The following is a 27,551-nucleotide window of genomic DNA, read 5'->3' on the forward strand; positions in this document are numbered from 1 at the left end:
CCCTGCAAATGGGGCAATGGTACTTTCTTATAATTTTAAAAATTGAGAAAATATGTAACTTGGCAAAGCACTGTCTGTGCTACAAACTTGCTCAGTGGAAATTATCTTTTTTTTTTTTTTGGTATAACTTGATGAACACCTTGGCTAATTAATAAGATGAACTACAAATATTAAACAGATAAGCTAATGAAAGGATCAAAGAGACTCATAAGACAGTTTTAAACAGAAGAGCATGTATCGGAAATAGCAGGAAACATACAGTGAAATACTGACCTTGTCCTATTTATCTGTTCAATTTAATTGTGCCAGAGAAAATGTCAAAATTACTCTTAAGGCAGAATCTCTGAATTTTAATAGAAGGATTTTTCATCTGTCTTTGCAGCATTGACTGTAGTACACATAAGGGCTGTAGAGGTAATTTCAGTGATTAGGCTAATTTTAGTCTCAGCAGGAGGGCTCTGTCGTCACTTTGGAGGAGGGAGGGCACATCCCCCTGAAATCCCAGCTGCTTAGCCACGGTAATTTGCCTGAGTCTTGGAAAATGCATTTTCTTCTTTATCAACAGAGAGCAAAAGCTGAAGTATCCAGCTTAATTTCTATGTCACATTGTCCTTAGCCAAAGAGAATGCTGTGTACAAACTGCACTCTATTGAGATGGTTGTGCTGTTTATGTTTTTTACACTTAATAGCCCTGAAACAAAGATGAAATTTTCTATTGATTTTCAGTTGAACTCTTGCCAATAAACATGAACTTTGATCTAGAGACAGTATGTGATCCTTTATAGATATCAGAAAGTAGTTGAATAGGAAAGCAATAGCCTCAATCAAGAAAGAGTCAGAGATTTTATAGCAGTGAAATTATTTCATGTCTGGAGGTACACCGAAAAATCTAAAATGCCATGGGTGAGTCCGTAGATGCCTGTCCAACATAACTGAAACAGCCAAAGCAGAGTCATATTTGTAGCATTTACATTTGTAGCATTCCCCTCACAGCATCATTCAGAAGGTTTGTAGTTCCCTAAATACCTTCTCTGAAAATTTGAAGAACTCGATTTACAAAAGCAGCAGTGGGAATAGCAGTTACTCCATCTGGGACAGGATTTAAATCAAGAAAGTTGAAGCAAAATTAGGTTAGATTCCTTGAACAGTCCTATTATTAGCTACATTTAACTGGACAGCTTTATATCCTTGAAAGGGTATAAATGAGATAAAGATAAATGAGATAAGCCTTAAAATGTCCAAAGTTAAACCCTACTAAGCACAATGGGCTTATGTGTACTTTGTGATGTGCTGACAAAACAACTAATAAATAAGAAGATAATTAGAATAGTGAAAGTGGAAAGAAGTCTGTGTACCTGAGGAAATACCTTTAAACTTTTGAATTAACCTCTTATTTTAAAGTGCCCTCCTCTTCTATTTGGACACTAGTTTAAGAAGTCAATGGTTTTCCTGCTGAATTCATTGGCAAAGCTTTGAATTCTGTGACAAAAACTGGTAACTGGGGCTTTGGTCTCCATGGGCAGGCTTTTCAGTTGACTTTGCAGAGAAGCAGACTTTTCATTCAAATCTGGATAAATCTTTTAGTTTTTGTAGGTATTTATAAAATTCCAGCCAAGAAACAGTCCATTCCACTGTGGTTTGTACGAGGACTATTTTGGTATTAGAATGATGGTTGATTTGTCCCTGCTTTGTTTTAATTTTCAGGTCTGCAGAACAAAAGGAAACATGGCTCTCTTTTTTGCAAAGGTACTTTTTTTGTATGGTCTTTAAAGACATTGAAAAGAGTCCCAGTCTAGACCAGTGGTTCCCAAGCTGTGGTGCCTATGCCGTCATGATAGATGAGCTCCTTCCAAGTGCTACTAAGGAAAAGAAAAAATCTTGTCTTCTCCCTGCAGAAGATGGTGCATGCCTTTTATGCATCCATCACTGTGCAAGGAGGGAATTGCTTTCCTTGCTCAGCACAAAACTAGAGCAATTCCTAATACACATTGTTCCTTCCCAATGCCACTGTTGCTCTAGTTGAGCCTGGAGCTCTTTCCATGGCGATGGCAGCTAAGCAAGCCCACCTCAGGACCTCTGTCTGCTGCTCATGGCCAGCTATATTTTGGTCTTACAAAACATACCCCAAGCTGGAGGGTGTGGTGGGAGGGTTTGTCTAAATAGAGCTGTCTTACGTCATTCGGTGTCTGGACAGAAAGCTATTAGTGATAGTTCTGTTTTCTGGTCACCAGTTCTTCTGGTTGAGGTTTCTGTCTTGATCTGATTCTTCAGAGTTCCTGGATTGTTTAAATCATTCTTACTGGGATGATTTCCAGTTCACTCTTCTCCTGTTCAGTCCTTTGAACTAGTCTATACTGAGGTAACTGATTCCAGTAGGAGCTTTTAGTGTAGACTGAGGCATCACAATGATGGGTAGTTTTAGCTTGATTTTTTTCTGTTCACTTTCTCTGCTGATTATTCTGATTTCTACAATGAACTTTGATACAACAGGGCATTACTGGGGACGACAACTGGCATCCCTTCCAGATGCTGCTGCTGGATGCTTTCTTTTCTTTAGAGATCTTTCTACTGCAGTACATCTGCAAACAGTCTGCTTCTTATCCAGTTACTGCTTGATTGCTATTTAAATATGTCTTGCTATTTATATTTGCAATATTAAAAATTTACTTGTTTTATACTTGTTTTGTCAGTCGAATAAGAGAAGAGAAGGAAAAAGACAATCCTAAAAGGATTCCTGTGACGATAATTGCAAAAGACGTGGGAACTTGTGCATATGTAAGTGCTCTTGAGTTAAATAGGGGTCTAAATCCAAACCACCTATGAGTGCTAGTGACCTGCAAATCCTTTGGATATTGAAAGGGTTCCTTTGGTTTGCAATCTCCTTTAAGGATTCAGTCCCTTGAAAAGACTTGGCATACGCAGCCCTGAAATGTTTGTGCCCTGTGTTTAATACATGACTTCCGTTTTAAAGACAGTGTGCTTGGTAAGAAATAATGGTTCTGGCATACAAACTAAAGACTGTACAATGTGAAGTCCCAAGAAACACCTCTAGTGGAACTTGCGCGTAAGCATCTTCAGAAATACCAGCACAATATACCCTTTTTTTGCTTGTAAATCTTATCTAAACCCACAACTGCCTTCATTCAATTCTGCGAAGCTGCAGCGTGTGTTATTGTTTATAGCGATCTTAAGTCAGGAAAGCAGTGTGTAAGAACACCCTGAAATTGCCTTAAGCATGTTTTTCATCAACTAGTTGATGCTGGTAAATTTATAGGCAAAGTGTAAATAGTGAAAAAGGTCATTCACAGGGTGATTTGCACCTTTTTGACTAAGTAATTATTAACCAATTTAAAATAAATTCTTGCATCTAGCCAATTCCATTGGGATACCCTAGCATTCAGTGATAATCCGTTCATTCCTTTGCTTCTTCTACATTTTTCTTTTCTTTCTTGTAACATCTGTATTTCAAGCTCAGAACTCCAAGGAGCATGTGCAAGGGAATGAGAAATTTTGACAGAAGTTAGATTTCATTGGAAGTCTTTGCCCAACGGTGAATCTCCATTTAGAATTCTGTATTTGCATAGATGAAAGCATAAAGGAGTCTGCCTTTTTTTCAGAAAATAATAATTAAACAATAATATAATTGCGAGGTGGCTAAGATAAAAATTAATAAACAATACCAAAAATTGTGAAGTTCAAATGCAAGACTGCAGATCAAGGTCTGCTCAGGTGTAAAAGTCTATAAATCATACATGCTCTCGAGTTGCAGTCTTGTACCAGAATTTGTTGGGGTTTTTTTAAATGCCTTTTCTCCTTAGCTTAATAAGCTCATATGCCAGATATGGTCTCCTGATCCTCACAGTCCTAGGAACGACACACTATAGTCTGGATATTACCAGTAATAAAACAGAGGAGGAACAGATAGAAATTCTGTGATGCAAACAGTTCTTATTGCACTGTGGTTCCTGCTATAGCGGCTGGAGATGCCTAAGAATTATTTTGGTTTTGGACAGTAAGGAAGGCTGAACACAAGGCACAAACCATTTTATTATATTCTAGCCAAGAGCAAAACTTATGCAAATGTGCTGACCTACTCCTGAGAGCCAGATGTCATTGCTTCAGGCAAATGTTAAATTTTTTATGGTATGAGCGTTCAGATATGTCCTGAAGCAAGATATACAGTAGTCTCACTACTTTCCTTTCATTGCCATGGCAGCTTGTAACCGTCAGGAACCTACACAAATGTACAGCTCAGATCTTTTCTAAATGCAAAATGTCAGAGGGTTGTTTCACCTGAACACCTTATGGCCAGCATAAAATTGATATACTACAGAAGGTATCAGTGTATTGCAAACTATCTTGGGACTGGCAGTGAACATCTACATCGCAGCTCTGCCACCTTCCCTTGTTTGGGCCATCAGATATGCCTGGGTGGTTTGTTGCAGTGGGCATGCCTTTGTTCTGCCAAGACTTTAGTCTGGCCAGGAACCAGCTGCAATCCAAAAGCTGTGTAGTGCTGTTGGTGGAGCCAAGCCTCTAAAGAGGGCTTAGTAACTTGTGCTTGGTGTGTGGGAGTTGCCTGTTAGCTTGGAAGTGAGACCAGCATGGGTATGATGCTGCAAGCAAAAACCACTCTGGACACATGTTCACCACTTGCTTTTGCCTCTGCAATGTGAAGGCAGTGGTGCTGCTACATTCCAGCAGGGCTGAGGATAGAGTCATTAATCCTAGTGTGTTCGATGCATAAGAGCAATCCATGGAGCTGAGGTACAGAGCATTGCACAGCAGTACTGGAGGAATACTGGTTCCAGGCAGCAGATGCTGAAATCTCACTCTGGAAAGACTGCCCTGTGGAAAGCAGCACTTTCACCAACCAAAGCTTGGCACTCCATGCTGGTCACCATAACTATTTTGAAAGTGGTATCTCTGCTGCTCCATGCTTTTCCATACTGCTCATCAGCAGATTCTGGAGGCTGCTGGAGAGGTAGCATTTTAATTGGATGAAAGATTACCAAGAGTAAGTGGTTCTGGTACTGAGCCAGATCTAGCTCTGAGAAATCTATATAGAATGTAGCAAAGGGGCTAGAGATGAATGGCCTGTTTACAATATTTTCTTGCCAGGGAGAACTTCAGTTGAAAAGGACAGAAATTATTGACAATTGATGTTTCACTGAAAAAACTCACTGAAATGTTTAATTTTTTTCAAAGGAAACTTGTGTGCTTTTAAATTAATCAAACCATTGCGTTCCCCTTATGCAGTGTCTAAAGTGCAGTTAGTAGTGCTGTCTTTTTGCATATTTTAATGTGGAAGTCATGTCCCCAGTAATCATGGCACTCTCTCTTCTGATGGAGCTGCTAGGGAAGCAGGGAGCAAATACAGAAAGTGTGTGACAAAGCAGAGGAAATCAAACCTTGATCTCAAACAGCTGGACCTTTATCTATGTACTATAATTTATTCAATAAGTAAAATTTTTACAGGATATTCTCAATTTTTCCAACAATGAATTATGCAGAGCTACTGCACCTCAGATACTCTTTGCAAATCCAAATTTTTAATGACACTTTCCCCTTCTCCTTTTTTCTGTTCACAGTCAAAAACCCTAAGTGTAACCAATGTTGATACAGCAAACGATGTAATTCTGATGGCCCTGCAGCAGCTGGGAATTAATGTAAGTCCTTGCACCAGTTTTAATGAGTCTTTTTTTGCAGTCTCTTATAACAGTCAGATCTTGCCTTGCACTATTTCAAAGTTTTAGGATATGAACATTAATTAAAGCCTTTAAGATAGCAATTCAGAGTTATTGAAGTGCGGCAGAAGTGCCTTCTTAATATATAGACCTCCAGAGATTAACAAGTGCTTTAAAAGTTTTGAGTAGTTCTCTCATCCCTGTAAGGGATCAGTCATGTTTCAAGTTGCTTTTAAATCTGTTTTGCTGAAGCCTAAGAGGAGACATCTAGACACAAGAACTGAGAGTTTGGTAGAGCTCCTTTTGCATGCTTCAGTGTGAACAGGAAACCTACTGACTTGTCTGTTAGTTGGTTTCAAAATGTGCAAACATGCATCATCAGCTGTGTCACCAGATAGCAAGTACAAGCACTGCTCTCAAGTGTCTGAATCAGGTACTTTAAATATCCATGGACCTTTAGAGTTATGTAAGACAAGAATGTAACTAAGCGATTGCACGAAATCTGAATGCACCCAATTTAAGCAATGTCCTGAAACTGTTTTGGAAGAAGGCTTTTACAGGACTTATGGTAATGCAGGGTAGTACCAAATAAATGCAGCGATCCCTACGATATCAAGTACTGCCTCAGCTGGCTTCCTTTGCTCTAAATCAGACCAGGTAGTGCCTCAGGTGTAACAGTGAATCAATGCCAAGGGCAGAATTCTGGCTCCCTTATTCTGTTTCACAATGTGCCTCCAACCAACACCAGTGATCACATAGAAGATCCTGGATGACAGCTTTTTAACTGGCCTGCCAGTCTGCTGTTTGGGTAATAAGAGTTTTTTAAATGTCTTACTCTTGATGCACGTGTTGATCTCATTGCATAGAATCTGTCAAGTCTTTCCTTACCACAGCCTTGGGTGTGAAGAGTTAAATATGAGCAAAGTGCCACTCTTGTGCTTCCCTGCAGCTTCTGGACATTCACAGCAAAAGTTGGAGTAACCTCAGAATTAGTATTCACTAACATCCATTATCCCTAATTTATACAGGCTTTTAATACAGGGATCTATTCTGCTAGCTTGGCATTTCTCAGGCACAGCAATTTCTGTCTACCCACCTTGTTGTTTCTCAGACATCCCATTTCCACCAGGGCTGAGGCTCTGGCCTGAGCTTAGAATCCAGTAGTCCAGTCGATTAAGGAAGCTGGAGTTCATGGAGGGGATTGCAAGGTGAAAAGGATAAGATGTGAGTTAAAATTAGGATTTTAATTGCAGATTGTCTGCAAGAAAAATCAGGAGACTATGCTATATTACAACTGCAAGTCTTTATTGTGATGTGCTTCATTTTTACCCATTTTATGGGTGTCATTTGCACTTCCTCATTTTGTGTACAGAAAAAACAGGAAAATGGTAGTATTCAAAGACAATACTTTGACAGGAGCAGGAGGAGGACTGGTTAGGTTTCAGCATTGTGTTCTATTGTATGTATTACAATCAACCCTTTCCTTCTCTTTACATTTTTATTTCAAGTGGAAAAAGAAGGAAAGCCATCTGAAAGATGTAAAATCTTGCCTGCAGAATTATTTGCCCAAGTAATGTACTACATTTTTTCACTGCTTCTTTAGAGCATAAGGCCTTTTTTCATTATAGGCATATCATAAGATTAGCAATAAAATCAAACAAGCTAAATAAATTAAGCTGTAGCCTGGATATCAATCAAACACCCAAACCCCTCTTAGGATTGTTCTGACTGGGAGGAAGCTTTGCCTTATGTGAGGTTTTTTATTTATGTCCAGAGAGGACCACTTGAAAGAAGCTTTATGACTTTTCAATGGCAATTATAAAAACTACATTTCACATATTATGTGATTAATGAGGCTATTACTTTGGCTGAGTTCACTCTGGTTTAACACATCAGGGTTTTTTCGTCTGTGGTTTCTCTGGTAAAATGACAACTAGCTCATGCAAAATGGCATTGATCATCTGTTCCAAATTATCAAGTGGGGCAGAAAGAAGGGCCTTGGGTTTCCCAGCTCTGTAATTACACTTTCTGACTTTTCTGGGACAGTCATATTTATACTGACAAATGGCCTCATAAAGCCCATAAAGGACAGGTTTTGCAGTCGGGATATGAACAGTTTGCCTCCTGAAAGCCATACTTACTAGCTCTTTCCTTTCCCCTGCTTCCCCTTGATGGCAACAATCCCTTTCACATATATGTGTAAAAGGAAAAGCAAATACCCTTTCCTGTCCTCCTCAGCTGTATTTATTTGCTCCTGGCTGCTTGCCCTGAGGCATCAGAGATGTCTCCAAAGCCTATTTATTTTCCTTCTGCCCCCTGCTAGCTGACTTAACAGAAGTGCTAATATGGGCCAAAAAGCTCTGTCAGTCAGAGAGCAAACTGCAAAGGCTTTATTGGATGTATCAGCATTACACCAGGTAAGTGCAGCAAGTAGGAAGAGCCTCAAGAGCCTTGGGGACACTGGGTGAAGGTCCAGACAATGCAGGATAGTAGGCAAATTGTTTAAAAGGAGGTAGGATTTAACTTTAGAGCTAAGTAGATACTGTCATGAGGTATTTTCCACCTTTGTAGCCAGAAAACTTTTAGATTTTAATTATTCTGATTTAGCACTATCACTGAAAAGTAATTTAAGGTAAAATAGATCACTTTTAATGCAGTGCATTTATCCACTTGCTATTTCCTTTTGTCCCGAGTGTGGTTTATATTAAATGTCATTCTTTTACTTCTGTTGTCTCACCATCATATCTGAAATAAGTATTATTCTCTTTCTTCAATTAAACTGCAACGCTGACTTCTGTATTTATGCTAAAGGCAATATTTTGAATTTGCTTTCAAATCAGAGGTTTTACACAGCTTTTCACAAAGATGATCACATTCTTCAGTCTTTTGAAAATTGTCTCCTTTGATGTAAATTTATTCTCTCCACTGTACATTTTAAAGAGGGCTCGGCAGTCTGAAAACACCTTCCAGTGCTCCCAAGCCCTTCCACAGAAAAGGGCTGCTCAAAAGGGCTGACAGCAGCCCTACAGGGAGATTTTGGGGCAACAAAATCCTACAAATCTCCCTACAAAATCCAACAAAATCTCCCTACAGGGAGATTTTGGGTTGAATGCCAGGAGCCCCATGGGTGCCATCCTTGCCTTGGCATCATCAGAGTGGGCTCAGGACTTGGGTGAAGGTTCTCCTGCCCTGCCTTTAAGCATGGGTCACAGGCTCACAAGCCTGAGCTCCTCCTGCTTGAGGGGGATGTAGAGAAGCTGGGGAGATGGTGGAGCAGAGTTCTCAGATGTGAGGCCTGGGGGTCCCTGTGTGGCAGAGCACATCCCAGAGAGTGTGATTTCACTGGTACTCAGGACGGAGCTGAAGGGTGACCTCAGCTCACAGGAACTGCCCCATGCCCTGCAGCAGGGCCTCCTCCTCCTTGTGCTGCTTAGCTGTAATCCTTCTGGGGAATCAGACCTGTCTCTCCTCGGCGCTGGATGCTGCTAAGTGCTGCAGGGCAGAGTGGGCTGAGACATCCATCCCTCTGCTTCCAGGAGCACTGAAAGAATTTGGGAAAATCTCCCCCTTTACCCTCAGAAATGATGGGCTCCAGCACCTCTCAATGCTCAGAGCTGAATCCTGGTCACATAACCAGATTGCTCAGGACAGACACAATTCAGAAACTTTGCTGGTTGGTGGCAAACTTAGGCACTGCAAAGTAAATGCTGCTGACAAGGTGCAGATTATCCTTACATTGTGAGAAACCTTACATGAACCTGTCCTTAATGGCTGGCAAACTTATTCTTAATTTTGGTTTTAAAGGGCTCTGAAAAAGATTACAAGCTGTGGGTGATTTCAGGAAGAGAACATGCTCCTTACCCTCTTATTGGTAAGTTCTTGACGTTGTTTTGTTTTTCAATATTCACTCAGCTTTTAGTGCTGAAGGAAGCAAGAAATACAGAGAAGACTGAAATGCAGTTTCCTCTTTTGTTTTTCCTGTTTTTTCTCTTACTTCCCTGTCACACAAGTTTGCCTATTTGGGGAGCTAGTCAGATGCTGATCCTTTGTTTTGAAGAGCTTGTGTCACTAAGAGGTTGGAAAAGGTCATTTATTTCTGCCCCAGTTTTACTGCATGAGCCCCAGTCTTTCTGCAGAGTTGGCCTCTCCACTCACCCCCTCCTGGGGGCATCATCCTCCAGGCTGTCCAGCTTTACCATACTTCTTCCTACACCTCCATAGCAGTACTTCCCTCCTCAGTAAAACTCAGCAGAGTTTTGAGAAATGTTCTGTTGTTAACTCAAGTTAACTGATTCAAGAAGTCCTTTTCAATCCTCTGGTTTTTGTACTGGCTGACAGCTCCACTCTGATTAGGAGTGAATCAGTGCTTATTCTGTTTCTAAAATGGTTTTCAAAACATTTTGTCTTCAGGAACCAACCCAAAGCTCAAAAGTGATTGGATGGAGTGATTTGGTTTTGGCCCTTGATTCACTAAGAAAAAATCCCTTCCCATTATTAAGAACCTTTCCCTGTAGAAGCCCAGCTTTACTTGTGCTATATGAGTTTGCAGATGATTATAACAAGAAAAACTTATGAGTTTTCTGGTTTTACCTCTTGCAGATCTAACCCCAGTAAATCTTAGCATTCCTTCTCAAAGCAGCCTTAGTTACAAATGCTTCGCTGGAGTCAGACAACATGAATATTTATAAAAGGTCTACCTTGTGCACCTTATAGGTAGTGCAAACTGTTTAGCCTTTGAAACATACCAGACTTTGGCTTTCTGACCATTATTGTGTATCTTCTTCAGAACAAATCACAGCCACAGCTCTAAACATAGAGCCAGAGAATTCAGAAATGGTAAAACCTTTCTAATTGACTGACTTTCACTGCAAATTCAAGTTACAATCCTTGGAAAAGAAGAATCCTTGGAGTATGAAAGTGATGCTGTTCTTGATATTTATGCAAAGTTATTAGATAAGGCCAGCTTTTATCATAGGTAGGCATCAGAAGCAGAGTTTTGACTGTGCCAAAGCTTCATTTTACCTGTAATCTTAAATAACGTCTCTTCCAATCTCAGTGCTCAAGTCTAACTGCTAACTAAAACATCTTAGCACTGCATCCATATTTAATATATTTCATCTACCAGGTCTTTAGAGAAGTCTGAAAAACATCTTTCCAGTGGCATTTTTGAAAGCTCCTCCAGAAATGAATTGTGTCTGTGTAGTCCCCAAAGATGCTGGTTAAAGCCAAGCGTAGCTCATTTGCATTAGCCTTGTGATTAACGTTTCCTTCCTGTTTCAGCCTCAGATGAGAACCATAATTGTATCTCGTTTTGACTGACTTGATGGCTGTTGCACTTAACACGGAGAAGGAAGGAAGATCACTTTCACACTGGATTTTTTTTGGGTTTTGCATGCTTAGCAAAAATGACTGCTCCCAAAGTGTCATTTCTCTCCAGAATGATACAAGCAATCAATACCTAAACTTTCAGTGCCACAAGGAAAGCAGTAGAAATAGTAAACATCCGTATTTTCTGATGGGCTTTTATGTGATACAGCTGCAATAGGTCTGATTTTACTTTTACATCTGCTTAACTACACCAAACACAGTAACTCCCTATCTGCCAGTGTATGAACTGTGTCTGTGTAAATATGGAGAAAAGTGTCAATTCTTAGATTATGGAGAGAGAACGTGCTGCAGGCCAGCAAGCAAAATCTGCTCCATCCAGGGCAGATGGAGTTTTGCAAGTCTCCAGTCAATCCAACACAGATTATTATGATTTCTCTTTGAACAGGACATGAATATCCCTTTGGAATTAAAATGAGCCATATTCGCGACGCTATGCCCCATGGATCAAAGCACTGTGCCTGCCCCAGGCAGCTTCAGGAGTCTTTCCTGACAGAGCAGCTGCCCCAGGAGCTGCAGTGCCAGTTTGTGCTGAAGCCAAGCCAAGTGGCCGTGTGCCAGCAGCTGAACGGTATGTTGCCCCGCTCACCCCAGCAACATTCACTCATAGCCTGGCTTCCTCCCTGGCTCTGCTACAGAAAGCAAATGTACCAGCACTGGGGTAGTGAAAAGTGAAGAGGAGCGTGCAGTTGTACCTTCCAGCTGCACAAGGGATTCTGCAATGTAGCTCTCCCTGATTTCTATGGGTTTCCCTTTCCCCATCCTCGACGTGGGGGAGCCCAGCTCTAGTTCCTTCTCCGTCTGAGGAACCATTTCCGACGTCTTGTGGGACGGGGAAGGGGGAACTCCAGGAACAGGGTTTTTCAGGCCCCGAGCCTGGAGGGGAGAGGTGCCCTCCCCTCCCCCCACCACCCACGTGGCTCCATGGCAGGCACAGAGACAGCACACCGGGCGTGGAGAGGAGGCAAGAGGGAGTTTATTGTTGGGAAGGGGTTTATAAGGCTTTTAGGAGGGTCAAAGGGGAACCAATCACGAGTTCAGGGTCACACAAAAGAAACCATCAGGTCAGCCAATAGGAAAGGGTTAAACAAAGGACCAATGGGACACCTCAGGACACCTTTCCCAGGACACTCCTGCATGGGAGATAACAGTTGCTGTGGGGGGGTGTTGGGAAGAAGAAACACGTGTTTGCAAAGGGACCACAAAGAGCCATTTTAAGACATGTTTAAACAAGTTTCTCATCAGGTATAGTGCTACAGATTTCAGTGTGCTGTTGTATATGTGTCATCCTTGTAAGTTACATTTTGACAAGCTGCCTGTCAAATGATTCTTCTAAAACAAGCAAAAGGAAGACAAAATCTCTCCCCTGCAATTTTTTGTAAGTCTCTTCTCTCTGCAGCCCTTGCTGTGCTCTGTAGCAAGGCTGAGTGGTTTTACGGTTCAGGTGTCAGGGCTTGACTTCGGCACAGAATTCCCGTGCAACATTTGGCAGCATCCTTTATCTCAATACGGTACTTAGGGCTGTAAACCTACTTCACTGGGACCCTCAAGTGGCAAAGTCTAGACGTGTCCTTGAGTACTTAGATGAGGTGAGCGAATAGAACTTCTTTATTTCAGTACTCTGAACAAATTGAAGAAAGTAGTATTTTCTTCTGCCTTTGGCCTTGATGCTGCAAAAATATGAGCACCTGCTCTCTGTTTTGCACTCTGTTGTCAACGACACAATGACTGAGCACTGCTCATGATAAAAGAAATAAGGAGATCTTTACAGGATCGAGACATTACATCTCAGGCAAGGATACATCCCATGGTGTGTTTTAATTGTGCTTAACACACTGGCATACGCAGCTAATTAGGAACTCTGCCCTACTTCACCACTGATGACTGTATCATAAAAAAATAACATGTACACTGTTACCCTGTGCACTCCCCAGTAGCTAAGATCTCCCACAATATATGAATAGAATCCATTTGTAATGTTTTTAGAAATTAAATATAGTAAACTATACTAGTGTCTATTATAAGTTATTCTGAAAATTGATTACATTTTATGTATATTAATTTCCTTTCTGCATGCCTTCATCCCCCCCTTCGCAGTAACTTGTATCACATATTACTTCATGGCATGTTTCAAGAATGAGGCAATCTAGCAAAGGGGTGTAATTAGATTTACAGACCCTGCTTTGGCAGCTGATGTTGACTGGCAAGAGAAAATAGAAATGCAAATCAGGCCTGTAGTGTTCTAATGCAGATGTGTTGTCATCGGTGCTGTGCAAGGTGCAGAGGGGCGGTGAGGCTAGCTTGGGGCAGCAAAAGCCTGGGGCAGCCTGCATGTCATGCACAGGGATTGGTCTAAATGGGAGGAAGGCTTTTAGTCCCTTCACCTTTCCTTCTTTCATCAGACAGAACCTCTTAAAGTGGTGTGTAGTCTGACTGCTTGCAAAGCAGGCTGTCTCACATACAGCGCTGTTTGTTGTGCTCCTCCTTACTCCTTCTCACCTATTTCGGATTTGGAAAATGGCAAAAGGTCCCTGTATGCAAGCCAAGGCTGTGATCTGACTTTGGGCTCATCTTCAGATCAGCCAGCCATAATCTCTGTGTTTGTTTTTGATTAACCACTAGACACACTGCCACATACAGGGCAAGTTTACAGAGAACGGCATCTGTAATCCCACATTTCACTGTCACATGCTGTGCTATCCTCCCTCCCATCACTTCCCTGCATCGATACCACTATGCTGGACATGCTGTGCCTTCTGGAGGCAGCAAGGAGCAGCTGACCAGCTGCACCAGTATGCACCAGGGTTAGGCAGCAGTGTTGGTGTTGACAGGCAGACATGACTGACACTAGGCTGTCATGTCAAATAAGTAGCTGTGTGGTGGTGTAGTTACATCAGCTGTCCTGGCAGGATGGTTAAAAAAAGTACAGAGAATTTAATGTGTGGAAGAACTGGAGTGTTTCTGTCACCTCTGCTGTGTGGCCTTTCAGCATGTAACAGGAATGGTCACCTACCAGTTAAACATAGCCATTAAGTAATGCTCATGAGCACATGTCTAAAGTATTGAAAGAACCAACTGCTGCCAGTGGCTACTCTGTAATCCAAATTATTATTTAATTGTTTGTTAGAAAGCAAAGATTCAACCAATTAGTCTCAGTACAGAAAGGAGGTCTTTGAAAACTGTTGACAGTTAGGGGTTTGATCAGAAAGGATGCTATGCTGTTAGACAGATCTTAAGTTTTGTTTAGAAGTTTCTGATTAGTTTCAAGAAGAGGAAATGCCACTTCCATGACTGGAACACTACCTATGAATGGAAATTCCCTTCATGTAAAATATGAGCAGAAGAGATGGCTGCTGTGAGCTCTGAGCAAAGTTTTCCATCAGTGTTGATTTTTTTCTGATTATGGCCTGGAATAATCCACCAGAGCAGTGTCCTGAGGTTTTTGTATGGAAGTACTTCTACAGAGCAATAATTGGTGACTGTCTTGGCTGAGAGAAGCCTGGGCTTCTCCTTGTATTGCAGCTTTGCACAGGTTCAAGGAAAGGAAGTGTACATCCACGCCTTCTCATCTGCTCTTTAGCTTAAGACTTCTCAAGCCTTTTAAAAAGGGAATATTAAAAGGATGAGTTTTCCTGTTGTTCAGTGAATGTTAGTTTTTTAAGTGACATGGCATTTCATTGCTGTACATCAGTTTTTGGTTTCTGCCCTGGTATGCTGAAGAGCACTGGTTAAGATTTCCTTCCTGTCCCTGGAGAGAGCTGCAGTTAGTTACAATTACCCCTTGCTCACACTGTCAGTTTGAGACATGGCTTTTAAGAGGGGAGCAAACAGTAAGAGACTAAGAAGAGTTCCTAATTTTAAGACTCCTTTTTTATTCACTTCTGCTTTTCCTTGTTATCCAAAATAGCATCTTTTCTTAATTTTTACTTCCACTGAGACCTACAGGATTGACAGAAAAAAACACCAGTATGTATTTGCTGTGTGACTAGAACTCCAAGTGAAGAAAACCTTATTTGTGTGCTAATATCCAGCTCATCTGAAAGAAAAAAAAGTCATTTTGAAAGTTACAGGTTAGTTATGTTTTCCAGAACATGATGTGTCAAGTAAAGCCATAGATACTGCCAGACTTACATTTCTTGAAGCTTTGAGCTGCTTGAAATGTATATCCTTGTTATTTTTTATGAAAAGAATTTTTCATCAGGCTTTCACATTCATATGTTCACATTTTGAATTAAACTGTAACTTTTCATCCTATAGTGTCTAATGAAAAGATTTCCACCCATTCCCAAAAGGAGCATGATCTGGAATGGAATGACGTATAATGAAAATTACTCTTTGAGCTCAAAAAACAATTGCGGTAAAGTGTAGGAGAGAATAAAGTATTGGAGAGAAAAACCTGGTATTATGCCACAATCCTTAATTCTGCAAGCCTTGTTTCTGCCCTCCACAACAGCAGAAAGTAAAATGTTTGACCAGGTGGAAGAACCAGCTAATAGAAAAGTGTGTAGGGTAGGCAAGCAACTAAATCAATGCTGATTGGCTTTGAAAACACCTTGAAAAGGAAAAATAATATCAGAATAAGTCTTTCTCAGTTAGCATTTCTGTCATAAACAGTCCCCACCTCCTCCCCACTTAGCAGTAGCCCATGCTGTTAAGAAGAGTTTACACTGTCTGATGTTGAGAAAGGTCATATGAAAAAACCCTTTTTGTATCCCAATACCAGTTTTTCCTTCTCTATATGCGGCAAATAAGAGAATAAGAGCTTCAATTAGTGGTGGTCTTTCGATATGTCATGAAAGATGCTAAAATTAGGACAAACAGAGCCCATTAGTGTGTGGGCAGCATGCTGAAATGCCATCTGGAAGGCGTTGATTAAAGGGCAGGCACTGTCCTTGGGCCATGGTCAGCAAATGCTTGGAGTGAGAAGACTAATGATACTCTTGCATTGCAGATAAGAGAGCAAAGGCAGTGGCTTTTCATGGTCTGAAAACATCTCACCACATCCGCTGATTCTCTTGTGTTACTTGTGGGGGGAGTGGGTGCTCTCCTGCATTGCCAGGGACACTAGGATGCCTCCGGTCAGCAAGCCAAGATGGAAACCTTCTTTTCTGAAGAAGGTCTTTGGTTTTGCTCGTGTGGGTGGAAAATGAGTTATTTAGCAGAGTCCAGCTCTGTGTGATGTCAGCAAACTGAGGTTTGCCCTCCTGCACTTAGGGTAAGTGCCGATGTTGTGGTCCAGCAGCGCAGCGCAGATCCTGTATCCTCTTCAGGACGTGAGTAAGGCAACACATTCTCCACACACACACACATGCACGCACAGATATATTCATGGTGGATTAGGCTTAGCTGGATGCCAAGGAATTGGTTGAGTTCATGACATTTTTTCCTTTGAAACCATAGCAACCACCAAAAACCAAATACTGGAACTAGAACTGAAATGCATTTCTTCTAATAAACACCTTTCTCTTTCCCCAGACTTAAGCCAAAAGTCATTTAAAAGGAAAAGATCTATCATAAATTGGGCTTTTTGGCGTGGCCCAGGCACTCATTTGGACAATGCACCCCTCTCCACAACATCTGCTGCTCCTGGGAAGCTCTTTGGCCTCTTGCTAACAACCATCTGTGAGGATGACAACCTGCCCAAACCCCTGTTGGTGAGTCCCAGGCTCAGAATTGGGTATTACAGTGGTGGAATTTCTTTGTGTAGTAAATGAGAACATGTTTGTTTATGGGACAGTACCCAAGCAAAGAAACCAGAAAGGCTTCCAGAAGGAAACCTCATTTGTGGTTCTCAGCAAGAACTTCAGTTTTTAACGTGTGCTGTGGTCAGGCTTAGTTAATAACAGCTTGAGAAACGTATGTGATCAGCCTGCTGCTCTGGGCTATTTCTTCTTTATAACCCATGCTGTAAGGCCGGTTCCCTAATCCTCACTTATGCAGTGTAAATAAATGCCACGTTCACATACTTTTTAAACCACTCCCAAGAGCTCTATAAAATTCCCAAATCCATAAATATGTCATCTACTGTCCCATATAGACAGCCCACGCATGCATAAAAATGCCACCTGCCCGTAACTAGACAGTTTCAGAGTCTTTCTTGAAGGCATTCCAGGACAGGCAAGCACTCTGAGTCCTCGTTTTTGATCCAATAACGCCACTGCAAAAACAGGTGGGAATTTGGAGGCTGCAGAAGCATCTTTTCCTTCTGTCTTGAGAGAGATCTAGTGCTGTGGGTGCTCTCAAAACCAGCCTAAGAACATGAAAAAGGGTTTCCTAGAGCCCATTCCTAGGCATAATTAAGGCAGATACGTGGCATTTTTGGTCAGGACTGAGGGCTGCCCTGTTGTCGATGCAGCAGTTTAAGTATTTACAGAGTAGGAGTGAGTCCCCTTCATCCTAATAGCCTGACTTTTGGCTGGAAGAATTTGCCAGAACCCCACTGAAATCAGTGGGGTTACACCAGTTTACAGGAAGAGATGTTTTGTCTCCTAAGCTTGTGCTTGATGTGCTGCTTTATCACGGCCTGAATAGTGAATCATACTAGGACTTTTCAGGTCTTTTAATAGTGTGGGTTTGTTATTTTCTTTTGAAGGAGAAGTGTGTATTTTCATAATTTAGATTATTTAAATAAGCCCTCCAGAGAGACTCTGTAAGAATATGATCACCTGATCCCTCATGCTCTCTGTTTAAGAGATGAGCCAATGCTGCATATCAGAAATTTCTCCAAAACATAAATATTAGTAAACTTTTATCTGAAAAAATCCCCAGAGTTACTAAGAATAGAATCATAGCTTGGTAAACTTCATACTTTGAATCTTAAACATTGTGTTTATGCCACAAAATATAACTTACTTCTGAATTCATACAGCATCTCTGGAGACTGGAATACTGGGGAACTGTGTGGGATTTACCTACAAGAGAAGGAAAATACCAGGGATGAATTCAGCAGGCGTGTTTAATATCTTCTTCAGAGCTTGCTTTCACAGCTGAAGGGCTCTCTTTTAGCCATGACCACGCTGAATTGTCTTACACCATTAGCTTCATTCATGTAATTTTGTCTGGGTTTGCTAGTTTAACAGGGGCTTCCGATTTTTATCTTGTGGATACTTTGTTCAAAATATATTTTCAAAGCATTTGTTCATGTGCTAATATCCTGTGGTGTGGAACTCAGCCTGTTTTGTTGGCAGAGTTCTAAATTCCTGCAAAGAAAATGAAAATGATGACATGAGTCCTGCTGACATAAAGGTGCTTCTCCAAAGCATCTGCACTTACATGAATTCTCGGCCTTCAATATCTGCAAGAGTGAGAAAGAAACATTAAAGAGGAAAAGTAAAAATAATAGTTTCCATTAGACTTATTTGCACTGCTGTGTGTCAGGAAGACCTACCTTACAGCCCAGACTAGGAAAATCCCCAAACCCCACTTCTTAGCCATTACTGTTCTATAATTCAGTTTTATGATGATGGGCTCTCCCCAGTGTCCCTTTGCTTGCTGTCTCTTTTGATAACTTGGTCCTCAGACCACTGTGTGTATACACATAATCCCAGAGGCTGTCTGCATGTGTTTCTCCTTTGGAAGAGAGAAACATGACAAATTCTGTATCACTTGGAGCAGGCCTGCAAGAGGTGAGCAGCATGTCAGAAAGATGACCTACAGGAGACCGCAGAGAACTAAGCATCTGGCAAATATCATGAACATATTACCTCAGAAGTCATTTCAGCATTTCCTTTTCTTCTTGTTTTCCTCTCTTATTTAGCAGAAGAAATCAGTCCCTCCTGTTATTTTAAAAGCTAAGCAGGAATCTGCTTGTTTTCCCTTTCCTTTTAAGTATCTCATGTAGTAAGCTTCCCACTTGTTTAATCCTTTGCAGCCTCATTGGCTTTAGGATAGCTGTAAGGCTGAGCTTTAACCCTCTCTGGGTGACCTCCCAGGAGGGAACACCTTGCCCCAGAGGTGATCCCTCTGACAGCCCTGAGCTGCTTGCAAAGTATGATACCACTCACAAGCAGCAAAGGGAGTAAAAGGTGCTTCTCCAAAGCATCTGCACTTACATGAATTCTCGGCCTTCAATATCTGCAAGAGTGAGAAAGAAACATTAAAGAGGAAAAGTAAAAATAATAGTTTCCATTAGACTTATTTGCACTGCTGTGTGTCAGGAAGACCTACCTTACAGCCCAGACTAGGAAAATCCCCAAACCCCACTTCTTAGCCATTACTGTTCTATAATTCAGTTTTATGATGATGGGCTCTCCCCAGTGTCCCTTTGCTTGCTGTCTCTTTTGATAACTTGGTCCTCAGACCACTGTGTGTATACACATAATCCCAGAGGCTGTCTGCATGTGTTTCTCCTTTGGAAGAGAGAAACATGACAAATTCTGTATCACTTGGAGCAGGCCTGCAAGAGGTGAGCAGCATGTCAGAAAGATGACCTACAGGAGACCGCAGAGAACTAAGCATCTGGCAAATATCATGAACATATTACCTCAGAAGTCATTTCAGCATTTCCTTTTCTTCTTGTTTTCCTCTCTTATTTAGCAGAAGAAATCAGTCCCTCCTGTTATTTTAAAAGCTAAGCAGGAATCTGCTTGTTTTCCCTTTCCTTTTAAGTATCTCATGTAGTAAGCTTCCCACTTGTTTAATCCTTTGCAGCCTCATTGGCTTTAGGATAGCTGTAAGGCTGAGCTTTAACCCTCTCTGGGTGACCTCCCAGGAGGGAACACCTTGCCCCAGAGGTGATCCCTCTGACAGCCCTGAGCTGCTTGCAAAGTATGATACCACTCACAAGCAGCAAAGGGAGTAAAAACCTGACTCTGATCTGCTGAAGAAGTGCAGATAGATATTAACAAAGTGCTTTTCAGCTTAGATAAAAATCTAATTCCTTTCAGACATCAGTAATGGAACAGAAGTCTATCTCTGGTCAGTGATAATATTGACTACAATGATGAGCAGTGAGGGTCTGATATCTTCATGCAAAGTGGTGTCTGTCTGAGGCCACCATCAGATGCAGAGCTTTGAATTAGGTAGACCCCTCTCCTTTTCCCATACCACAATGTTTATATATTTAAATGACTTGGCTGAAACTTGCATGGGTCCTGGAAGATCATGCAGGAAGCTAGAGCTCAGCAGTGGCAGCACAGTATTTATAAGATTTTCTAAAATGAGAACCCCAGATCACAGCTTTGCTGTGCAGTTTGGCATGATTTGGAGGGTTAACCTTGACTTGTGTTTTATTTCTGAGCTTTTTTAGGACTCAGAGGTTTTCAGCTGGGGCAGAAGTGGCAAAACTACATTTTCATGGCACTGGACAATAAAATATATTTATAAGAAATCCTGTCTGCCTTTTAATTTTTTTTAGGACATGCTTTCTCTCCTTTACCAAGAGGGCCCTTCCACCAAGGGTATTTTCAGACGCTCTGGAAGTGCAAAAACCTTCAAAGAGCTCAAGGAGAAGCTTGATTCAGGCTCTGAAGTGGACCTAGCCTGTGAATCCATATTTGTGACAGCATCTTTGTTTAAGGTATGTGAAGAATGTTCCTTTCTCCCTTTTTGGGTGAGAGCAGCACAAGCCCCATGCAGAAGCAAGTAGGGCTTTTCTCCAGGGATACATCCTCTTCTATCTGCATGTCTTACTCCTACTCCCTCACATGCTCCAGAACAGCTGTTCACATGTTTTGTTATTCTTTTCTCTTGATAAGGATTTTCTTCGCAACATCCCAGGCAGCATTTTGTCATCCCAGCTGTGTGATAAGTGGGTCTCTGTGCTGGATCAAGGAAATACTGAAGAGAGGATAAAAAGCATACAAAGGTATGCTTATATTATATACTATATAATACTATTATATAATATACTTACATTCTCTGCATTCTTTTCCTATAAATGTATATCCCAGAATGCGGAATCGCAAATATTCAACTTACAATTAATTTTTTAAAAATAGATGCTAAAAGTCTCCGTGTATATGACAGAACATTCAAACTTATATACTTATATATACTTAAATGATTGTCTATATGAGACAGTTTTATGACTCTTTTGTCCCACTTTTTTGCCTTTTGTGGATACCAGTAAATAAATTAATCATTTCATGAAGAAAACAAAACCAACTTATATGATTTGGAAATACGCTGTCCAGGACCTGAATTTCTTCCTGATATCAAATCCAAAACCACCTGCAGGGAACTTTGGAGTCCTGGATGAAAGGGAAGCCGAAAGCAGTTCCTCATATATTTCCCCTGATTCATCTCAAATTTTAGTGACCATTCTGAAGCCAAGATGGAATTGTGTGTAAATGCTGGAGTAGAGTGACAAGGGAAGCCTCTACCCTTGCAGGTGGTATAAAAGAGAAAGTAGGCAAAGTTTATGTCACGGGAAGCAGAGCTTGGTACGCTAACTGACCTCACACATACCTACACGAGACAGCTGAACTTTTTGGTTAAGTGAATAGTGAATTATCAGGGAGCTCAGGTGAAGTACAGTTTCATGACATACGTTGTACTTGGTTCATTAGTTTGACAGAGCATTATTTTAATTATGTGTTATGATGTTTTCTGTTGTTCCGGAAAACTGTTCAGAGACACAGTGAGGGAAAGCAGCTGAGCAACAACATCTCTTTGACACGCTCCTGGCTTTAATTAGTGGACCATGTTACCCTGTTTCTGTAATTCCATTACCTTGACTTGTGTGTATCTATGGAAAATGGTCATTAACTTGAAGAATTACATTTGTGTATGTTTTCAGGTTATTAGAGCAGCTCCCCAGAGCTAATGTTGTTCTCCTACGTTACATCTTTGGAGTGCTGCATGGTATAGAAATGAGATCTGAAGAGAACCAGATGAATGCATTTAATCTGGCTGTCTGCATTGCACCTAGCTTGCTCTGGCCTCCTGTTTCCTCCACTCCTGATATAGAAAGTGAATTTATAAAAAAGGTAAGAGACACTTAAGTGTAGTTAAAAAACAAACCAACCTTCTTCCTGTTCAACCACGCTGTTGGTTACAAACATGAAAACAGTCAATACCTCTTCAGATCAGGACTTGTCCTCCTGTCAGGGCTCTAGAAACATTCATCTATCCGTTCTCATAATCTGGAAGAGGGGGAGGGAGATCATAAAGCAATACACAGTGTATTAGTGAAGTGCTTCTCTCATCAAGAAGCTCTGTGTTGCGGTGACCTCTGAACAGGATTGAGTAGAAATGGAGAAGATGCATACGATGATGTATACCAGGATATTTTATCTGGGCCCAGCAGATTGAGAGAGTAGTTCCTGGCTGCCATCATGGAATACAGTTTGCTCCTGTTCCTCATATGTATGGTGAGCTTGCCCTGAGTGCAATAATAGAAGATCTGACAAGACATCTCTCTCCCGTTGCTTTGTTGCAGATTTCCAGTCTGGTACAGTTCCTCATTGAGAATTGCTGCAGGATTTTTGGAGATGAAATTACCTCCCTCTTTGGAGAAATACTGATGACATGCAGTAGAGAGAACAGCTCAGGTAATACAGATTGATATTTTGATCTCCTTAAGACAGCTAAACTTATCCATACAAAAGATCAGTCTATTCCAAGAAAAAATACTGTTCCCTTTTCATGCAGTTTTTCCAGATACTGCTGTTCTCTTTTCCTCTGCCCAAAATATTGGTCGTAAAAACTGATTCAACTTACCAAAGACCTGAGCCATATCACAGAATGCTCTTGCAAAGAATCTCTTGCTCCTATACCAGTCATTTGAGCCACTATGGTAAAAAAGAGGAAGGGGAAACAAAGAAAAAAAAAAAGAGGAAAAAAATCTGGAGAAAGCTTCATCTTAAGTCTAGAATTTTTGCCTCAGCCTCCAGAATGTCATGAAGTCAGTGATCAACGATGGTTATAATGCAGCTGTCATGTCACACCATTATATTAGGATTGAAAGTGTCTATTCTTCACTATCAAAAGAGAGAGATCTCCATAATTTCAATGGGACATCCAGATTTTGCTACTAGCACAGAAAAATGATGGAACTGGTGACTGAAATTGTCTGACAGACTAGTTGACAGAACTCTTCAGATTATTCTTAGTGCTCTTTTTCTCTCCAACTTTGTGATAGCATTAATTTTGACTGGAGTTTTGTGTCTCTCCTTAAAGTGTTTCTAAAGCAGCATTTTTTGTAAAATAGATTTTGTCACAGCTGGCCTATACTGAAAGTGGTAATGGCACTTGCATTGGTATGCCAGACTGACTCAGTGTGCCTGTTCTGAACTCCTCATGCTCCAGGTGAGATTTGATGAAATCCAGTGAAATTTGGCCTGCCTCCTCTCCAGGAGTGAAGCACATGGGATCTGCTGTGCTGGGATGTGCTGGGACTGAGAGCTCACACCCACAATAGGTTGTGACAGCTGAACAAGTTTTCAGGCATGCACTGAGGTGTGGTAACTGCCCGTGTGGGAACTGTGTCTGCTGCAAATGTGAGATAAGTCAGCTTAGAGTGGCCCGGAGCAAAAGAGATTTGATGTAATTCCAATTATCGCAAATACAGATTAGGACCCAGGTGTGCACTGCTGAGTGGAAATGAGGTGCCTGTTTAAACTGAGACTAAAACTCACTATGTTGCTCTTAAAAATATATTTTCTGGAAGAAAGCTATTTTCTGGAAGACCATGGAAATATGAAGTATGCCCTGTGTTCTTCATTTGTCTAAAAGAAGGAAAGAAAGGTTAAATGTTATTTTCAATATTCAATAATGAAAAGAAAAATTCAATAATTACCCGTTAAATACATGTATGTATGTAAATAATTGTTTACAGCTAGATTATCTACTACTAAAGTTCACCACTTAAAAAAACCAAACCAAAACAAACCAAGGAAACCACAACAAAAAAAAACCCCTAACCCTTAATTGTGCCATTATCCTGTATTTCTTGACTGAACTGCAGCTTAGCACTCACTTGATCTTTTCCATTTCAAAATCGGATAGTAATTTTTTCTGAAATTATTGATATTTCTGCTTGAAGAATCTTTAAAGGGCAAATACTCCTGAAAGTAAAGGATACTTGCCAAAAAAAATAAAAAAAGGAAGCTGCTTGTCAATAGAGTGGTTCAGTCACTGATGTGTTAACACTAGGTTTTGTCCTTGCAGATGTTGCTTCTCTCCATCAGAATGATTCTTCCTATGACAGCCTGGAAAATGAGGCGAATGATGAAGCTGACTCTTCTTCTAGTGACTGGATTAAAACCCGCGATCAAGATAACCGGAGCAGGGAGTCTGTCTTCACTCTGAGTGATGGTGATTCGGAACAGACAGAGGTGGATGAAATCCAAAGCGAGACCAGATCAAAGCAGTTGACAATTTCTGTTGGCATGCACCTGAAGTTTTCATCGCAAGAAAACTCACAGAATGAATCTCGGTGCTCCGGCGCACTGGGTTTCTCCTCAGCCGCTACCTCAGGTGCTCTCAAAACTTCGAGGAGACACAGACGCTCCTCCGAGCCTGCAGTTGCCCTCCTCGCCTCCAGTTTTGTCCACATTGATGATGGTCATGAGAAGGCAACACGCAAAGCCAGCTGTGATGTTGTCCTATCTCATGAAGATGAAGACTATCTCTGTCAGCTTCGGTCATTGCAGATGGAAAGGCAAAAGCTTAGCAATCGGAGCTTGATTATGGGGATTAATGTTGGTAAAAGTGACAACACAAATCAAAACGTTGAAAGGAAAGACCTGTCCCATTGTCTCCTGCCTCCAACACCAGAGGGATTAAATATTTGCTCAGGATTTAGCTGTTCTAGCCAGTCTTCTGGGACATCTCCATCTGTGTCATCAATTTGCTCTCTGGACAGTGCTTTCTCGCAGTTTTCAGACCAGACTCTGTTTACCCTAAGTGAAACCTCCTGCCCTTTCGACAGCACTTTTCAATTGCTAAAGAAACACGAAGACGCTACTGCTGCTGCTGCTGTGGCTGGTGACTATTTGGTTACACCCACCAAGGTGCCACCGTCTCCACAACCTACTGACGCTGTGGCTGAAAGGGGCTTGGTGGAGCCCAACAGCAGGCCAGCCCCCCTGAAACCTACTGATGGAGTTGATGGCTATTTGATTAAGCCTAAAATTCAGGCATTGCCTCTGAAAGTCACAGGAAGAGACAGTCTTCATGATCAAAGAGGAAGTCTAGAAAAACATTACAGCAATCCAAAGTTTAAAGAGACTGACCAAAGCTTTTTTGCAGAGGAATATTAATGCTTAAAATAAACACCATAAAGAAAATGCCTTTGGTGTTAACGTGTGTTCATTTTAAGTTTAACATCCAGGTTGTTCAAATTTAATTGAGCAGTCCCCAGACTCACAAGTTTTCTTTTTTTTAGGAAACTGTTTGAGTAATGTTCCGACATAAAGCTTTGCAAGAACATTGTAAGAATAATAAAAATTGCTAAAAAGCAAGCAAACAGAAGTCTCCTGAAAATCCGGAAGGGACCCAGGAGGTAACCAAGGCCAGTGCCCTGTTCTCTGACCCTGCCAGGGCAGCAGGGTGCCTGCTGGGCCTCTCCCCTTGACCACTCGAGTGTTGAGCCTTGAAGATGTGAGTCCCAGTCCTTTGTGCTTTTGATGTAGTGTGCAAAGTCAGCATAGATTCCATAACTGTGGTATTATACTACTGTTCTGAAACTGATAAATATTCCCTTCATTGTCCTCCCAGGAGTAAGTGTATTGTTTTCTGTATGTTTATGTGGTATGCTTGATAGGTGTAGTTATTCCTTTCACACTGCAAAAGAAAGACAAAAGTAAGTTCAAAAATATGTAAAGGGAAATGCAGAAGCTTGTAACTAACACCCTGCAACTCTGTGTGTTTCATTTATTGTGCTTTGTTGGCTGTTCTGTTCATGTTTAAGTTGTGGATATTTTCTTAACATTGCTGTAAATGGCATTATGTATTATTGCAAGCAGAACACACGTAATTTTATTATGCAGCATCTAAAACATAGAATCATAGAATGGTTTGGGTTGGAAGAGACCCTAAAGATCATCTAGTTCCAACCCTGCTGCCATGGGCAGGAACACCTTCCACTGGATCAGGTTTCTCAAAGCCCCATCCAACCTAGCCTTTAATACTTCCAGGGATGGGGCATCCACAACTTCTTGGGACAACCTGTTCCAGTGCTTCCCCACCCTCATAGGAAAGAATTTTTTCCTAACATCTAATCTAAACCTGCCCTCTTTCAATTTAAAGACACCATTGCCCCGTGTCCTGTCACTGTCTTCCCATATAAAAAAATAATCTCCCTCTTTTTTATAAGCCCCCTTAAGGTACTGGAAGGCTGAAATGAGGTCTTCTGAAGCTGCCTGTTCTTCAGGCTTAACAACCCCAACTCTCTCAGCGTTTCCTCATAGAAGAGGTGTTCCTTTCCTCTGAGGTTCTTTGTGGCCCTCTTGTGGACGCCTCTAACTGGTCCATGTCTTTCCCGTGCTGGGGACCCCAGAGTTGGATGCAGCACTCCAGCTGGAGTCTCACCAGAGCAAAGTAGAGGCAGAATCCCCTCCCTTGCCCTGCTGGCCACACTGCTTTTGATGCAGCCCAGGATATAACTGGCTTTCTGGGCTGAGAGTGCACATCATCGCCTCATGTCCAGCCTCTCATCCACCAGCACCCCCAGGGTCTTCTCCACAGGACTGCTCTCAAGGAATTCTTCTCCCAGTCTGTGCCCAAATTTGGGATTGTCCCAACCCAGGGCAAGGTGCAGCACCTTGCACTTAGACTTGTTGAACCTCATGAGATTCCCATGGATCCACTTCTTGAGCTTGTGTGTAGGTCCCTCTGGGTGGCATCCCATCCTTCTGTTGTGTCAACTGCACCTCTCAGCATCATGTCATCTGCAATATTGCTGAGGTTGCACTTGATGATCTCACTGTCTGTGTCATACATCATATAATATATTAAAGTGATGCATTATCTAAATGCTTTGAGTTTGTATAATATATCCTGTTAAATTTTGCTATTATATATGTTCTGAATAAAATGTGTATTTTTGTACTTGCAAAAAACTGCTGCTAATTTTACAAGTTCTGTTTTGTTGTTACAGCACTGGTATTGATATGTATATGCATTCAATGCTATCTATTAAATATTATTTGTTATGTCATAAATTCAATTTATATTCTGTGTAATTTTTTTTATCTGTCAGTTCTACAAGCTATTGCTGAAGCAAAAGTCCCAGTGATGCCACTGCAAATCTTGCGTGAGGAGGGACTGAAGCATTTTTCTTCTGCTTTGGTTGGCATAATTGATACTGCATGCCATCAGCTTGTGGACTTTTGTAAATTATAGTAATAGTCAAACAAGAATTCCTACCCTTTTTTTCTGCATCTAGAGGTAGGAGGGTGCTTTCAGCTTTAACTAAGGGATGCAGTTAACAGTATGGAGGTGAAGAGAGATTTTTTGGGATAATAGATATTACAGTCAGGAGCAAGGAAAGGAGGGGAGCAAGTCACTGGATGAAATCAAGATTTATTCTTTAAA

The 27,551-nt window shown here is 41.3% G+C and overlaps 1 protein-coding gene across 5 annotated transcripts in view; it reads left to right on the forward strand.

Annotated features, from left to right (window-relative positions):
• LOC113986991 (rho GTPase-activating protein 20-like) overlaps positions 1-25,306 on the forward strand; it is a 62,064-nt gene extending 36,758 nt beyond the window's left edge. For all 5 annotated transcript variants that reach the window (XM_027719208.2, XM_027719209.2, XM_039384322.1 and 2 more), the window contains 11 exons: positions 1,705-1,746; positions 2,691-2,775; positions 5,592-5,669; positions 9,492-9,558; positions 11,461-11,643; positions 16,548-16,726; positions 20,428-20,589; positions 20,768-20,877; positions 21,811-22,000; positions 22,453-22,564; positions 24,183-25,306. In XM_027719208.2, the coding sequence (XP_027575009.1) occupies positions 1,705-1,746; positions 2,691-2,775; positions 5,592-5,669; positions 9,492-9,558; positions 11,461-11,643; positions 16,548-16,726; positions 20,428-20,589; positions 20,768-20,877; positions 21,811-22,000; positions 22,453-22,564; positions 24,183-25,276 (2,302 nt within the window). In that variant the 3' untranslated portion in view covers positions 25,277-25,306. The remainder of the gene's footprint in view (positions 1-1,704; positions 1,747-2,690; positions 2,776-5,591; positions 5,670-9,491; positions 9,559-11,460; positions 11,644-16,547; positions 16,727-20,427; positions 20,590-20,767; positions 20,878-21,810; positions 22,001-22,452; positions 22,565-24,182) is intronic.
• Positions 25,307-27,551: the final 2,245 nt, after the last annotated feature.

This window comes from Pipra filicauda, unplaced genomic scaffold (assembly GCF_003945595.2).
Source record: "Pipra filicauda isolate LSUMZ 115617 unplaced genomic scaffold, ASM394559v2 scaffold346_size766342_pilon, whole genome shotgun sequence".
NCBI lineage: Eukaryota > Metazoa > Chordata > Aves > Passeriformes > Pipridae > Pipra > Pipra filicauda.